The following is a 17,767-nucleotide window of genomic DNA, read 5'->3' as shown; positions in this document are numbered from 1 at the left end:
ATCACTTTGCCACCGTAAGTGAGGAAGAATTAGAAATGATGAAAGAAAATGCTGTTCCTAAAAGCACTAAAGATAGAAAAGTGATAAATCTGCGCTGCACCTTTATTCCATTTGCACGCCACTTTTTAAGTTTGAAATATTTTTTTTTCATTTGATTAAAAAAATAATAATAATTAAATAATCACCTGTGTATCTACACTAAGACAATTATCCGCCTCAGGCTCAGTGAATATCTGATATTCTCTCCACATTCACTGGATATGAGCAATCGTGCACTCTGATTGGCTACTCTACTACGAGGATATCAGCTCATATACCGTGAGTAGAGAAAAACAAAATGGCGGAGCGCATCAAGTCAGATATATCACTTTGTTATTTAAAAGAAACAGAAATAGCTCAAAGAATATAGTTCTTTTTGTTGTTTTTTTTCTTTCCCCCCAATATCTCCTGTTCCACACTCCAGCCCAGTCGGTGGCAGTAATGCACCTTTAAGTTGGTTTGCTAACCGCTAAAAAACCCTAAAGAAGAAGAAAATGGCGGAGCGTGTTGCTGAACCAACCGAGGACGAAATAAAAACTCGACTCAAAAACAAAACCCCTAAAATGAAAAAAAACCAAACAACAAAATATGGAATAAAAGTATTTGATGGTAAGAACGCATCTTTTTTTTACCTTTTCAAGAAATATTATTATTATTATCATCGCATTTTTCACAAATTGCTCCTGTCATTTCGCCGGTTTGATTACATTCTAAGCGGAAATGATTTTGTCGGACGTTTTGTATCAAGTTTTTATTTATCGAATTTGCAAAAAATAGCAATAAAAATGCTCCATTTCTCAAAATCCGGTGCACGTGGAGAGAATAAAACAGTTATTCTTACAGCTATCAGCTCATGTACGACTCGATTTTGTGGAATATCTGCTAATTAAACTGTTCAACAATGCGATGTATAACAGGAACCAACCAGTACCAGCTTCTTTCTGATTCACGCTTTTCCACTGCATGTTCAAAAGAAGAACCGGAACCAACTTAAGGGCCCCATACACGTGTATGGGGCCCTGAAGTTGGTTCCGGTTGGGTCCGGTTCTTCAAAAAAGTCGTCAAAATTTTGTATCAAAATTTTGATATCAAAATTTTGATACAAAGTTTGATCGTGTGTAGGGTGTTTTGATGTCAAAAATTTGATGTCAAAATTTTGAACCCAAATTTTGACATATCAAATCACTTTGATATTTTTTGAAGAGTCGTCAAATTATTGATGCGTGTGTGGGGGGCTTGATGGACAAGCGTTCACTTGGTGGTATAGATGAACGCATCATAGTGTCTTCTTTCAATATCAATGGCTTGACAAGGTCCAATAATTCATCGAAGGATGGGGCATCCATCCTAAGGAAATTACGGAAGTCCTCTGGTTCTTTGAGACGAAGTTCTCTGAGGAGGTTGACGTGACCGTACGTTCGCCGTTTCAAAAACCAGTCTTTCGACCATTTCCGTCGATGCCGAGGCGGTTCATTGTCCAAAGCGAACACAAGTGCTACGGCCACTGCTGCGTCCATGTCAAAGTTTTTGACAATACTGAATTTTTGATAGAAAAAACATTGAATCGTGTGTGGACATTTTACATCAAAATTTTGACGACTTTTTTGAACGTGTATGGGGCCCTTTAGCGCAAACATTCAGAACTAACCGATTCGATTCAGTAATTCAACCGAATTGAATTTATTTATCCCTTGTTGCTGTTGCGTATTCGAAAAAGCCTTTCCAAATCAGGTTTTGTCGAAAAGTGTTGTAAATCTCACTAGGTCCCTTTAAGAGCAAGACATATCCCGGCCCCTTGTGGCAGCTGTAAATCTATGTATCAGATTTTTCTGCATCAATGCCAAACCCTGACTCTGAGCTGCATCTCGGCAGAATTGATAGCAGGCTGTTGCAGGAGAGGAGAGGAGAGCAAACGAGGCCGTTTTGCTAAACTGGGTCTTTAAATAAGCTCGGTCACTGTGTATAAGTCCGTTATAAAATGAACTTGAGCTGCTGTAGAGCTTACGGAGTCCGTGCACGTGTTTAGCAATTCAGGTTGGACTCTGAAACGCGGATCCACGTTTTCACTCGTGTCCTTTTCAACTCTGAGATTAAGAGGAAAAGGTGCATCCTGTATATTTAATACTGGCAGGATTCTTTTTTTTTTCTTTACTTCCCACTCCCTCCACATGGGAGAGAGATTAGGCGCCAGCGATGGAGCGAGCTGCTGAATGCATAAAGCATGAGGGCGCGAGCAGCAGACCCTGTGGATATGCAGATGAGCTTTCAGCTTTCTCTGGTGTCAGCGGTGCTAGGCTGCAGACGCACCGGCACTGTCTCGTTCTTAAAAACTGCGTTAACACCGAACAGGCGGCGTGTCAGGAAGTACGGAAGAGACGAGCGCGCAAAGAGAGTGCGCTGAAAGCAGGAATTAAAGTTTGACCCAGTGAAACAGAAACGATTCTCAGGAATGCACACAGGGAAGATGGGTTTATGGACACAAAAACAAGAGCAGCGCTTGCCAGGAAGCAGAAAGTTATTAGATTGGAATGGATCTAAAGAGAATACATGATGATATGATCAGTTGAGTTGTAGGTCTGCAGAGAGACATCCCCTCATTGCTTTGACTCTGAGTAAACCACACTGACATTTAGGAGTAGAAATTAAGGTTTGAAAAAAAAAAAATATATATATATATATATATATATATATATATATATATATATATATATATATATATATGCACGAGACCTACAGGTTTCGACATTCTTGAGCTTCTTTCTTGGACAATACAACGAGCAGTGAAGCAAAAGACAAACGTCTCATTCCTGGATTTTCGGTCTCTCAATAGAGCATGAGATGAGATAGACGCTTTTTGGGTTCTGTCTCGCTCTCTTTCAGTCCAAACCACATAAAGTCCCCCCCCCAAATAAAAATAAAACCCTTTTTGGCGAAGTTCTCATAGTTTACAGGGGTGTTTTTCTCTTTCTTTTTTATTTAATTGTGGTGAACTGGTTCATGAGAGAAGAATTGGACCAGTGTTTGACCACAAATTGCGTTCTCATGGAGCGGAAAAACACACTATAGCGAAGAATTATCGAAAAAAAAGTGAATGTAATAGTGAACGTAAATAGAAAACAGTACATGGTCTGTAGTGAGACCGAACCAGCTGGCTCTTTTTATGTAAGGACATTAGAAAAAAAAAAAAAGAATGATTTCCTGGCTACGTCATTTGTCTCCCGCAATGAAATAATTAATAATAATTTTTAAAAAACAATCATTTGGTCAAATATTTATCAGATATTCCACGAAGTCGAGTCGTACATGAACTGATAGCGAGTTGGCGATAATCCATGTACGACCAGATTGAGTGGAATAACTGTTTTATTCTATCCACATTCACTGGATTTTGAGAAACGGAGCATTTTTATTTGTATTTTTTGCAAATTCGATTAAAAAAAAAAAAAGCTTTATGCAAAACATACGAAAAAATTTCATCTTAGAATGTAAACAAACCGGCGAAATGACAGGAGTAATTTGTGAAAAATGCAATAATAATAATAATAATAATAGTAATTCTTAAAATTTAAAAAATACGTTCTTACCATGAAATACTTTTATTCCATAATTTTTGCTTTTTTTTTTTTTGTATTTTTTGGGGTTTTGTTTTCGAGTAGAGTTTTTATTTCGTCCTCGATTGATTCAGTATCACGCTCCGTCATTTTGATTTTCTCTACTCATGGTAGGTATATGAGCTGATAGCCTAGTAGTAGAGTAGCCAATCAGAGTGCACGATTGCTCATATCCAGTGAATGTGGATAGAATAAAATAAAACTAAATATAACCATACTGGGTGGCACGGTGGTGTAGTGGTTAGCGCTGTTGCCTCACAGCAAGAAGGTCCGGGTTCGAGCCCCGTGGCCGGCGAGGGCCTTTCTGTGTGGAGTTTGCATGTTCTCCCCATGTCCGCGTGGGTTTCCTCCGGGTGCTCCGGTTTCCCCCACAGTCCAAAGACATGCAGGTTAGGTTAACTGGTGACTCTAAATTGACCGTAGGTGTGAATGTGAGTGTGAATGGTTGTCTGTGTCTATGTGTCAGCCCTGTGATGACCTGGCGACTTGTCCAGGGTGTACCCCGCCTTTCGCCCGTAGTCAGCTGGGATAGGCTCCAGCTTGCCTGCGACCCTGTAGAACAGGATAAAGCGGCTAGAGATGATGAGATGAGATGATTCTAAAATTTCTGTTCTTGGCTGCAGGACTGGAACCCAATGTGTTCTGCTGTTGCATGCTGAGATGCTTTTCTGCTCACCACAATTGTACAGAGTTGCTATTTCCTTCCTGGCAAAAAAGCTCAAACCAGGGGGTGTCGTGGCTAAGGCGCCATACCATAAATCCGGGGACCTGGGTTCGATTCCGACCCGAGGTCATTTCCTGATCCCTCCCCGTCTCTCTCTCTCCTGCTCATTTCCTGTCCTGTCTCTACACTGTCCTATCCATTAAAGGTGAAAAAAGCCCCCCAAAAAATCTTTAAAAAAAAAAGCTCAAACCAATCTGGCCTTTTTCCTCTGATGTCTCTTATCAACAAGGCGTTTGTTTCCACCCACAGAACTCTCACTCACTCACTCACTCAGTGTTTTTTGTTTTTTGAACCATTCTGTGTAAACTCTAGAGACTGTTGTGTGTGAAAACCCCAGGAGATCAGCAGTTTCTGAAATACTCAAACCAGTCCATCTGGCTCAAACCAACACACTTTCATGCCACAGTGAAAGAAAATCACACTTTGAGATCACAATTTTTCCCGTCCTGATGTTTGAAGTGAACATTAACTGAAGCTCTTGATTTGTATCTGCCTGATTTTATGCATCAAGGGATCGGCTGATTCGAGAACTGCATCAGACAGCAGGTGGATGTATGGGTGTTCCTCGTAAAGTGGCCGGTTAGTGTAATGTGTAAATAATTTAATAGACTAGTAAGGGCTTTACCTATAACCCTGATACTTCTAAAATAGTCCTTTCCTACATCATTTGAAGGCCGAGCTCAGGTTCGGAACGTAACTGATGACATAGAGAAGAAAGTTACGAAATCATATTGTATCATATCACAGATTCAACGGTATCGCCAAATTATATTGATCATAAAGATGTGTCGGGTAAGATTAACGGTTAAGTACACTGGTTTGACGTTTGAATTATTTTTCTCAGCTTATCTTTGCGAAGCTCCGCCCCCAGGATCTACAGGGGCCAATAGAGCACGTTACATTAGAGTTATTTGGCAGACGCTTTTATCCAGAGCAATGTACAACATACCCAGAGCAGCCTGGGGAGCAGTTGGGGGTTAGGTGCCTTGTTCAAGGGCACTTCAGCCATTCCTGCTGCTCCAGGGAATCAAACCGGTGACCTTTTGGTCCCAAAGCTGCTTCTCTAACCATTAAGTCATGGCTTACAAAGTTTTCCAAACAGATTTCCAGTCCTGTGCTCAGACCATGACTTAATTTATTATTATTTTTTTTATAATGTTCTAGATATTTTCTTGGTCATTTATACAAGTAAGAACGGAAAAAATAAGAAAAAGCATATTGCACCTTTAAAAATCGGAATCGTATTTTATCCTAACATATGCAAAAGCCTGAGGTTTATACCCAAAATAAATAACAATGTCCATTCAACAATGTGTAAATACAGCCATGTCCCTGATATTCAATATAATGCCACGGCCATGATTTCAAATAAGACAGTAAATAATAATAATAATAATAATAATAATTGTTGTTATTATTATTATTATTGCAGCAAGAACAACAACAATAATAATAATTATTATTATTATTACAATTATTATATATTATTATATATTATATAATTATAATAATTGCTATTATTATTGTTATTATTATTGCAGCACTAACAACAACAATAATAATAATAATAATAATAATATTAATTGCAACATTATTATTATTATTATTATTATTATTATTATTATTATTATTGCAACAACAGTAATAATAATAACAAGAGTAATAATAATAGCAACAATAATAATAATAAGTAGAAGAAGAATAGGGCGGCACGGTGGTGTAGTGGTTAGCGCTGTCGCCTCACAGCAAGAAGGTCCTGGGTTCGAGCCCCGTGGCCGGCGAGGGCCTTTCTGTGCGGAGTTTGCATGTTCTCCCCGTGTCCGCGTGGGTTTCCTCCGGGTGCTCCGGTTTCCCCCACAGTCCAAAGACATGCAGGTTAGGTTAACTGGTGACTCTAAATTGACCGTAGGTGTGAATGTGAGTGTGAATGGTTGTCTATGTGTCAGCCCTGTGATGACCTGGCGACTTGTCCAGGGTGTACCCCCCCTTTCGCCCATAGTCAGCTGGGATAGGCTCCAGCTTGCCTGCGACCCTGTAGAACAGGATAAAGCGGCTAGAGGAGATGAGATAATAATAATAATTATTATTATTATTACTGCAACAACAACAATAAGAAGAGAAGAAGAAGGAGCATTATATTGTCGACTCCATGCTGTGAGAATATCTCTGCGAATAATGGACGTATATCACATCCCATCACATTTTACATTCTCTTGCCTGCGACCCTGTAGAACAGGATAAAGCAGCTAGAGATAATGAGATGAGATGAGAATTACTGATCAGTATCATTTTTTAAAATTATTTATCATAATGTCTGCGAGTCCACTGAACACTGAGCAATCATCAGTGGCTGCTCTTCCAACAAAACTCTTCTTCCTGTGAAAAGTTGCGTCCCACTGAGTACAAAATGGCTGAATAGAAAGACTTTTTTTTTTTCTCCCCCTACTTTTGAAACGAACGGTTGCTGGTGGGTTGATTGTGTCTGTCTGAAGTTTCTTCTCTGGGATGGAAGTAAGCTCAGAGCTCTAGCGGAGATGACAGTATCTCTCTCTCATAAGCATCTCGGGCAGTCTGCTTTTAATACTCTTGTGTTCGAGACACGGCAAGACGTTCTGCCAGATGACTCTTTTTTTTTTTTGGAGAATTTTCCATTATGTGACCCACTGGTGCTTTGTTACTTGTGGACTTTTTGAAAGAAAATGAAGTGTGTGTTTTTTTTTTTTTTTGAAGAGTTTGTTGAAGTTATGAAGACTGTTTGATAATTGTGCATGGGATCAGTACGGTTTAACAGACGATTCTGATTTTATACTGATTCGATAAACAGTCTGATAGCGGAGGTCACAATAGTGTTTTAAATTGACGTTCTGGATTTTTAGGAGTAATTGCTTTGGGATGTGTGTGTGCTCAGTGTATATATATATGTAGGCTGGTTCAGGTGTCTCTGGTAACAGAATCATTCATGCTAAACCCCCATCTGTCCCAGGCACTTTTTTGGGTGTCGGGCTGCTCAGGTCGCTTGTCTTGCCAGTGCTGTATCACGGTCCGTCCTGCTAAACGGTCCTCTGGGTGCTTTGGTGGGCCGCAGCTGGTTCCTAAGGGGTCTGGGCTTGATTTGGCCCCATATGGCAAGCGCCGGACCGTGGAGAGTGAGAGAGTAGATGAGTCATGGATGATTTCACTTACCTTATCATTCTGATTGTAAAGGCAGCTCACACTTATTTTCTGTTTTTTTTTTCTTAAGTCAAAACTCAATCACCGAAACTTTAGAGTTATAAAGGAAAGACGAGACATCTGTCAGTGGAAAGCACCTTAAAATGAGACAGAATACACTGCAGTAAGAATTAATGGGATTTAAACACCAGCAGTCTCCATGTTAGTCCTTCTGCAGGGACTCTTCATGTCTTTATAACATAGAAAATTACAAAATTAGTGAATATCAAAGGGGTTTTGATCAGACGTGATGGATTATACTGCTCATGGATATCAGTATTTTGACTTAAAGCCATCCAGAAGATATTTTTTTCATCAGATTCTCTTTTTTTTTTAAAAGTGCATCGATTTATTTTGCTGTTAACAACAACTAGACGACAAATCATATCATGGGTTATGGGTTTCAGTTCAAAATATCACAGCATGCATACCGTACATGCACACTCATTTTCATGAATGCGGTCTCAGCGTTATAGCCCTTAAAGACTGACAAACTGTAATCTTAAACTCAATAGCTCTTAAATCATGGTTCTCAAAAATCCGATTTTATTCACGTTCTTCGTTTTTAACGTCCAAGCTGAGAACGTGACTTAATTTCCACAAAGGGTGCCAATAATTACGGGAGCTGACTGCTTTTCTTGAAAAATCTATAATGAATCAGAATTTACATAAACCCTGCACCTTTTTAATCACGATTCGTTAACAACAAAGAGCGAGACAAAGGAGCATACGAAGATAGAGTTGTGTAGCTGTCGACGCTGTCAGCGTGTGCAAATGTCAGGCGCTCAGCGTCAAAATAACATCAGGATGGTGTAAAACGGGCTTTTTTTTCCTGTAACACAACACTGTTTTATGTATTCTAGTGAGAAAAAAAAAACAACCAAATTTCGAAAGGAGACAGGACCCCTGTCAGCTGTCCAATTTGTGCCTAATGGGGACTGATCGCACTTCTTCAACTTGTAAAAAAAAAAAAGCATGCACTCGCATCACTGCTTTGATTCATGTTCAACACAAGAAGGGCAAATTGGTGGAAATCAGAGCTTTCCGTTTCACAAAACACAACAGAGTTATGATGATCAGTAGGTAAACATACCTGTAATATTTTTCATGAAGCTCATACACTCACCGGTCACTTTATTAGGAACACCCATACATCCACCTGCTGTTTTACAGTGGTGCTTGAGAGAGTTTGTGAACCCTGTAGACTTTTCTATATTTCTGCATAAATATGACCTAAAACAACATCAGATTTTCACACAAGCCCGGCAACCCCGATTCCAAAAAATTTGGGACAAAGTACAAATTGTAAATAAAAACGGAATGCAATGATGTGGAAGTTTCAAAATTCCATATTTTATTCAGAATAGAACATAGATGACATATCAAATGTTTAAACTGAGAAAATGTATCATTTAAAGAGAAAAATTAGGTGATTTTAAATTTCATGACAACAACACATCTCAAAAAAGTTGGGACAAGGCCATGTTTCCCACTGTGAGACATCCCCTTTTCTCTTTACAACAGTCTGTAAACGTCTGGGGACTGAGGAGACAAGTTGCTCAAGTTTAGGGACAGGAATGTTAACCCATTCTTGTCTAATGTAGGATTCTAGTTGCTCAACTGTCTTAGGTCTTTTTTGTCGTATCTTCCGTTTTATGATGCGCCAAATGTTTTCTATGGGTGAAAGATCTGGACTGCAGGCTGGCCAGTTCAGTACCCGGACCCTTCTTCTACGCAGCCATGATGCTGTAATTGATGCAGTATGTGGTTTGGCATTGTCATGTCGGAAAATGCAAGGTCTTCCCTGAAAGAGACGTCGTCTGGATGGGAGCATATGTTGCTCTAGAACCTGGATATACCTTTCAGCATTGATGGTGTCTTTCCAGATGTGTAAGCTGCCCATGCCGCACGCACTAATGCAACCCCATACCATCAGAGATGCAGGCTTCTGAACTGAGCGCTGATAACAACTCGGGTCGTCCTTCTCCTCTTTAGTCCGAATGACACGGCATCCCTGATTTCCATAAAGAACTTCAAATTTTGATTCGTCTGACCACAGAACAGTTTTCCACTTTGCCACAGTCCATTTTAAATGAGCCTTGGCCCAGAGAAGACGTCTGCGCTTCTGGATCATGTTTAGATACGGCTTCTTCTTTGAACTATAGAGTTTTAGCTGGCAACGGCGGATGGCACGGTGAATTGTGTTCACAGATAATGCTCTCTGGAAATATTCCTGAGCCCATTTTGTGATTTCCAATACAGAAGCATGCCTGTATGTGATGCCGTGCCGTCTAAGGGCCCGAAGATCACGGGCACCCAGTATGGTTTTCCGGCCTTGACCCTTACGCACAGAGATTCTTCCAGATTCTCTGAATCTTTTGATGATATTATGCACTGTAGATGATGATATGTTCAAACTCTTTGCAATTTTACACTGTTGAACTCCTTTCTGATATTGCTCCACTATTTGTCAGCGCAGAATTAGGGAGATTGGTGATCCTCTTCCCATCTTTACTTCTGAGAGCCGCTGCCACACCAAAATGCTCTTTTTATACCCAGTCATGTTAATGACCTATTGCCAATTGACCTAATGAGTTGCAATTTGGTCCTCCAGCTGTTCCTTTTTTGTACCTTTAACTTTTCCAGCCTCTTATTGCCCCTGTCCCAACTTTTTTGAGACGTGTTGCTGTCATGAAATTTCAAATGAGACAATATTTGGCATGAAATTTCAAAATGTCTCACTTTTGACATTTGATATGTTGTCTATGTTCTATTGTGAATACAATATCAGTTTTTGAGATTTGTAAATTATTGCATTCTGTTTTTATTTACAATTTGTACTTTGTCCCAACTTTTTTGGAATCGGGGTTGTAAAAGTAGATAAAGAGAACCCAGTTAAACAAATGAGACAAAAATATTATACTTGGTCATTTATTTACTGAGGAAAATGATCCAATATTACATATCTGTGAGTGGCAAAAGTATGTGAACATCTAGGATTAGCAGTTAATCTGAAGGTGAAATTAGAGTCAGGTGTTTTCAATCAATGGGATGACAATCAGGTGTGAGTGGGCACCCTGTTTTATTTAAAGAACAGGGATCTATCAAAGTCTGATCTTCACAACACGTTTGTGGAAGTGTATCATGGCACGAACAAAGGAGATTTCTGAGGACCTCACAAAAAGCGTTGTTGACGCTCATCAGGCTGGAAAAGGTTACAAAAGCATCTCTAAAGAGTTTGGACTCCACCAATCCACAGTCAGACAGATTGTGTACAAATGGAGGAAATTCAAGACCATTGTTACCCTCCCCAGGAGTGGTCGACCAACAAAGATCACTCCAAGAGCAAGGCGTGTAATAGTCGGCGAGGTCACAAAGGACCCCAGGGTAACTTCTAAGCAACTCTGAGCAACTTCTAAGCAACTTCTGAAGGCCTCTCTCGCATTGGCTAATGTTAATGTTCACGAGTCCACCATCAGGAGAACACTGAACAACAAATGGTGTGCATGGCAGGGTTGCAAGAAGAAAGCCACTGCTCTCCAAAAAGAGCATTGCTGCTCGTCTGCAGTTTGCTAAAGATCATGTGGACAAGCCAGAAAGCTATTGGAAAAATGTTTTGTGGACAGATGAGACCAAAATAGAACTTTTTGGTTTAAATGAGAAGCGTTATGTTTGGAGAAAGGAAAACACTGCATTCCAGCATAAGAACCTTATCCCATCTGTGAAACATGGTGGTGGTAGTATCATGATTTGGGCCTGTTTTGCTGCATCTGGGCCAGGACGGCTTGCCGTCATTGATGGAACAATGAATTCTGAATTATACCAGCGAATTCTGAAGGAAAATGTCAGGACATCTGTCCATGAACTGAATCTCAAGAGAAGGTGGGTCATGCAGCAAGACAACGACCCTAAGCACACAAGTCGTTCTACCAAAGAATGGTTAAAGAAGAATAAAGTTAATGTTTTGGAATGGCCAAGTCAAAGTCCTGACCTTAATCCAATGGAAATGCTGTGGAAGGACCTGAAGCGAGCAGTTAATGTGAGGAAACCCACCAACATCCCAGAGTTGAAGCTGTTCTGTATGGAGGAATGGGCTAAAATTCCTCCAAGCCGGTGTGCAGGACTGATCAACAGTTACCGCAAACGTTTAGTTGCAGTTATTGCTGCACAAGGGGGTCACACCAGATACTGAAAGCAAAGGTTCACATACTTTTACCACTCACAGATATGTAATATTAGATCATTTTCCTCAATAAATAAATGACCAAGTATAATATTTTTGTCTCATTTGTTTAACTGGGTTCTCTTTATCGACTTTTAGGACTTGTGTGAAAATCTGATGATGTTTTAGGTCATATTTATGCAGCAATATAGAAAATTCTAAAGGGTTCACAAACTTTCAAGCACCACTGTACAAGAAATTAATATCGACCAAGTGACATTTCAGACACAATATGGCAAATTATTCTGTTTATTTTTGCTTCGCTAGCAGAAATAGATCCTGAAAAAGCAACACTGACTTGATAATTCATTGGCTAGCTGTTTAGCTCACACTGATTTATCCCATAGTACTGTTAAAAGTTGTCTCTGGGAAAACTGGCATCCCTTCTTCATCTGATGAGCATTCATATTTCTCATCTCATCTCATTATCTCTAGCTGCTTTATCCTGTTCTACAGGGTCGCAGGCAAGCTGGAGCCTATCCCAGCTGACTACGGGTGAAAGGCGGGGTACACCCTGGACAAGTCGCCAGGTCATCACAGGGCTGACACATAGACACACACAACCATTCACACTCACATTCACACCTACGCTCAATTTAGAGTCACCAGTTAACCTAACCTGCATGTCTTTGGACTGTGGGGGAAACCGGAGCACCCGGAGGAAACCCACGCGGACATGGGGAGAACATGCAAACTCCGCGCAGAAAGGCCCTCGTCGGCCACGGGGCTCGAACCCGGACCTTCTTGCTGTGAGGCGACAGCGCTAACCACTACACCACCGTGCCGCCCCGCATTCATATTTTATAAAAAAAAAAAGTTACGTTCCTGAAAAGTATCAATCGTCATGTCTGCTAATGATGCGAATATGTTTCAAACTAGGAAGTGGAATTTTATGTGACAAACACAGACATGTGATTCAGGTAATACACACAGTGTTGTTATAGTAAATATCTGCATGATTGGAATGCCCCTTGACCAATCAAATTAGAGGAATGGAATTCACGGTTGTATAATTATTCACAGAAAACATTATAAACATTTCAAAATGTCACCACTGATTTTTATAAGCAATGACATGGACACATATTTTCTTCACCATCTTTAATGATGAATAACTTTTGCTAACTATTGAAACAGATAAACAATGATTCGTTGTTTAGACTTAAAAAAGTTAGTAACTGGGCCACCTTAAAATTTCGACTTCACAAACTCAGATACTGTAGTAATTTAGCACAATGCTAATCGATTGCCTCGTTTTGTTAACTTGCTACTGTATATGAGTTTCAATGAGCTCAAAATTTTCAGGCACCCTGGTTAGTAACTTTATTTAGTTAAAACAAGAAATCAATTTTTACCTCCGTCAACTTTGTTGGAGGAGGTTATGTTTTCGCCTCTGTATGTTTGGTTGTTCCCAATGTAACTCAAAAAGTAGTGAACAGATTTGGATGAAATTTGGTGGAAAGATGTGTCATGGGGCAAGGAACAATTGATTAGATTTTGATGCAAATCTGGATATGTACAGTATGTGGACCCAGGATCCAGAGGTGTATGCGGATCCAGGATTTTTTCTTTTCACATTTCCCAACGTAACTCAAAAAGTCATGAATGGTTTTGGATGAAATTTGGTGGAAAGGTGGGGCATGAGCCAAGGAACAATTAATCAGATTCTGATGCAAATCTGGATATGTATGTGGACCCAGGATCCAGATATGTATGCAGATCCAGGATTTATTTATTTATTTATTGTCTGTTCCCAATGTAACTCAAAAAGTAGTGAACGGATCTGGACGAAAGTTGGTGGACAGCTTTATCATTATCCTAGGTTCAAGTGATTTTATTTACATGTTGCTAAGATGTGGCTGGGTAGAGGTATACACTCTACCAAGTACCCTTCTACTTTACCTTGTATTTAAAGTCAGACTGAAAACTAATGAAAGCTACAACCCTGATTCCAAAAAAGTTGGGACAAAGTACAAATTGTAAATAAAAATGGAATGCAATAATTTACAAATCTCAAAAACTGATATTGTATTCACAATAGAACATAGACAACATATCACATGTCGAAAGTGAGACATTTTGAAATTTCATGCCAAATATTGGCTCATTTGAAATTTCATGACAGCAACACATCTCAAAAAAGTTGGGACAGGGGCAATAAGAGGCTGGAAAAGTTAAAGGTACAAAAAAGGAACAGCTGGAGGACCAAATTGCAACTCATTAGGTCAATTGGCAATAGGTCATTAACATGACTGGGTATAAAAAGAGCATCTTGGAGTGGCAGCGGCTCTCAGAAGTAAAGATGGGAAGAGGATCACCAATCCCCCTAATTCTGTGCCGACAAATAGTGGAGCAATATCAGAAAGGAGTTCAACAGTGTAAAATTGCAAAGAGTTTGAACATATCATCATCTACAGTGCATAATATCATCAAAAGCTTCAGAAAATCTGGAAGAATCTCTGTGCGTAAGGGTCAAGGCCAGAAAACCATACTGGGTGCCCGTGATCTTCGGGCCCTTAGATGGCACTGCATCACATACAGGCATGCTTCTGTATTGGAAATCACAAAATGGGCTCAAGAATATTTCCAGAGAACATTATCTGTGAACGCAATTCACCGTGCCATCCGCCGTTGCCAGCTAAAACTCTATAGTTCAACGAAGAAGCTGTATCTAAACATGATCCAGAAGCGCAGACGGCTTCTCTGGGCCAAGGCTCATTTAAAATGGACTGTGGCAAAGTGGAAAACTGTTCTGTGGTCAGACGAATCAGAATTTGAAGTTCTTTATGGAAATCAGGGACGCCGTGTCATTCGGACTAAAGAGGAGAAGGACGACCCAAGTTGTGATCAGCGCTCAGTTCAGAAGCCTGCATCTCTGACGGTATGGGGTTGCATTAGTGCATGTGGCATGGGCAGCTTACACATCTGGAAAGACACCATCAATGCTGAAAGGTATATCCAGGTTCTAGAGCAACATATGCTCCCATCCAGACGACGTCTCTTTCAGGGAAGACCTTGCATTTTCCAACATGACAATGCCAAACCACATACTGCATCAATTACAGCATCATGGCTGCGTAGAAGAAGGGTCCGGGTACTGAACTGGCCAGCCTGCAGTCCAGATCTTTCACCCATAGAAAACATTTGGCGCATCATAAAACGGAAGATACGACACAAAAGACCTAAGACAGTTGAGCAACTAGAATCCTACATTAGACAAGAATGGGTTAACATTCCTATCCCTAAACTTGAGCAACTTGTCTCCTCAGTCCCCAGACGTTTACAGACTGTTGTAAAGAGAAAAGGGGATGTCTCACAGTGGTAAACATGGCCTTGTCCCAACTTTTTTGAGATGTGTTGTTGTCATGAAATTTAAAATCACCTAATTTTTCTCTTTAAACGATACATTTAATCAGTTTAAACATTTGATATGTCGTCTATGTTCTATTCTGAATAAAATATAGAATTTTGAAACTTCCACATCATTGCATTCCTTTTTTATTTACAATTTGTACTTTGTCCCAACTTTTTTGGAATCGGGGTTGTACATGGGACGGATCTCACATCCTTATCAAATCACGAAGCAAATCAAATCTCCAGTGAGCTGCCCAGTGTCATGTTTTGTTGGCTATAGAGTTTAACTGAAACAGACGAGTTCATGATGACATTTGTCAGAGAACATTTCTGACTAGCATCCTTATTGTCTCTGTTTACGTTACATTACATTAATGGCATTTAGCAGACACATTTATTCTTATTCAGAGTGACATATAACATACGCAGAGCAGCCTGGGGAGCAGTTGGGGGTTAGGTACCTTGCTCAAGAACACTTCAGCCATTCCTGCTGGTCCAGGGAATTGAACTGGTGACCTTTTGGTCACAATGCTGCTTCTTTAAACATTAGGTCATGGCTTGTTATCTTACTGTGCTCACCTGTTCTGTGTTTAGTTCTGATTCATCTCTCACTGTTGTGTCAAAGTATTCTTGTCTTATTGCTGCTGCATGTTTCCTATTTTTGTTTGCCGTCCTACATAACCCAACGGATTGACGATGGATATACTCATAATTACTCAGATTTTTTCTACGGCCTTTGGACTGGATTCTTGTTTTACCCTCAGTAAAGCATCTTGCACCATCACGTGCAAAGCTGCTTCTCAAACTATTAGACAATGGCCTGTTTAAAAGTGTAAGGTGATTGTGCGTTGTGTTAGCAGGAGAGGTGATGATGCAATGCTTCGCGCTGTACTTTATTTTGTTCAGCTTTGTCAGTGTTTCACGTGCAAAGCGCATAAATGGAAAGTTTGAGTTGAGATGTAATGTCGTATCTGCAGTAAGAGTTAAATCAGAGTAAAATCTTTTGTCCTAATCATGTTTGTCCTTCTTTGTGTATTTCTCTCCACATTTCTCTCAGAAGAGGGGCTGAACCATGAATGTAAGCTGTGCAGTCAGACATTCGACTCGCCAGCGAAGCTGCAGTGTCACCTGATCGAGCACAGCTTCGAAGGCATGGGAGGAACCTTCAAGTGTCCTGTTTGTTTCACAGGTAAGCATTTACATGTATTATTTTCCTCACTAATCACAGTGATTACTTATTATTGCTGTTGAAATGGCATACTAAACACAAGCGTAATTAACTACACCAGACTGGCACTTTGATCCTGGAGGGAAAACACATCGATTCTTCAATCCCTGTTCACTTTTTCTTTTGGAGAAATGCTTAAAGGAAAAAGCAACTTTTGTACAAAACCAGGTGTGTAATAGGAGAAAAACATATACGTAATCAATTCCGTTAATTATTTCCATTATATATCGAACATGAAAAAATATTTTTAACTTTGAAATCATGAATTGACACAGAGGAGTCGAAGTTGGAGGAGTCAGCCATTTTGAGATTGTGGGCAACTATAAACCAATCAGAATCTTTCGTTAATGCGCCTCCGTCTGATCTGTGACGTCATTGGGCCCATGAAAACAGTGTTTACAAGCAGATCACTGTGATTAGGAGTCCCGGCGGGTGGCTTGTATTCGATTCGTTTATATCCCGACCTTGTCAGCTGTCAGATTTATGTTCATGGACCCGGTAAGCTGGTAAATAATATATATATATATTTTTTTCTTTACCAAATTCTAACAGAAAACGAGAGCGCCCGAAAGGGAAAACCGAGCCGAGCCGCTTCGCGCATGCGCAGTAGGCTTGGTAGGACAAATCCAAATAGGAGTCATTCAGGATTCAGCCATGTTTTTGCTCCGTGTTTTTACTCAACCAAAGTTATACAGTATTATGAGCTTTAAGTTGCATAAATAAAACCATTTGGTGAAACTTTGAAGAAGCGATTGTACTGGTTTTTTACCTTATTACCATGAAGCACTGAAGAGTTCTTTTCAGTGGTGGGCCGCATGACGTCACGCAGTAGATCAATATGGCGGAACGCATCTTCGCTGAGCTCAGCGCAAGCCCATATTATTAAAAGTTAAAAGATACTGTTATGCGGTCTGTTCTTTCTCTATAAATTCCATGATCGATTACTTTATATATTTATCTATCTATTTGTGGTGATTTTGTACAAAAGTTGCCTTTTCCTTTAATGATGACGTTGAGTATGCTAGAACGTTTTGGAAAACCATTTTGTGGACTCACTTTGGACAAATTTATAAATACCTTCCTATCATTTCCCATTTTTTGTTGTCTGAAGTAACGACAGAGGCTTCACACTGCTTGTAAACTTGTGCATCAGCTGTGTTGTCCAAAATATTTCCAGCACTCATGTAAAGAATAAAAAACATGACAGAGCACTGTGGTCCTAAAGCATCGCAACTGTACTTGCAAATCCTGAAATGTTTTATTCTTCTCAAATGCCAGCAATTTGCCAACAGTTACAATTGTTCAGGATTGATTTATGATGTCGTCATTTTTATCCATTTAGTGTTACTTTTACTCTTGAAGTTAATAAGGAAAAAAAT

The 17,767-nt window shown here is 39.9% G+C and overlaps 1 protein-coding gene across 7 annotated transcripts in view; it reads left to right on the top strand.

Moving 5' to 3' along the window:
- LOC132877656 (zinc finger protein 521) overlaps nucleotides 1–17,767 on the top strand; it is a 329,268-nt gene that overhangs the window by 226,982 nt on the left and 84,519 nt on the right. For 6 of the 7 annotated variants that reach the window (XM_060913658.1, XM_060913651.1, XM_060913643.1 and 3 more), the window contains one exon: nucleotides 16,218–16,349. In XM_060913658.1, the coding sequence (XP_060769641.1) occupies nucleotides 16,218–16,349 (132 nt within the window). The remainder of the gene's footprint in view (nucleotides 1–16,217; nucleotides 16,350–17,767) is intronic. The other variant, XM_060913635.1, reaches the window with a different exon arrangement.

This window comes from Neoarius graeffei, chromosome 1 (genome assembly GCF_027579695.1).
Source record: "Neoarius graeffei isolate fNeoGra1 chromosome 1, fNeoGra1.pri, whole genome shotgun sequence".
Classification (NCBI taxonomy): domain Eukaryota; kingdom Metazoa; phylum Chordata; class Actinopteri; order Siluriformes; family Ariidae; genus Neoarius; species Neoarius graeffei.
This window is presented reverse-complemented; position numbering and strand designations above follow the sequence as displayed.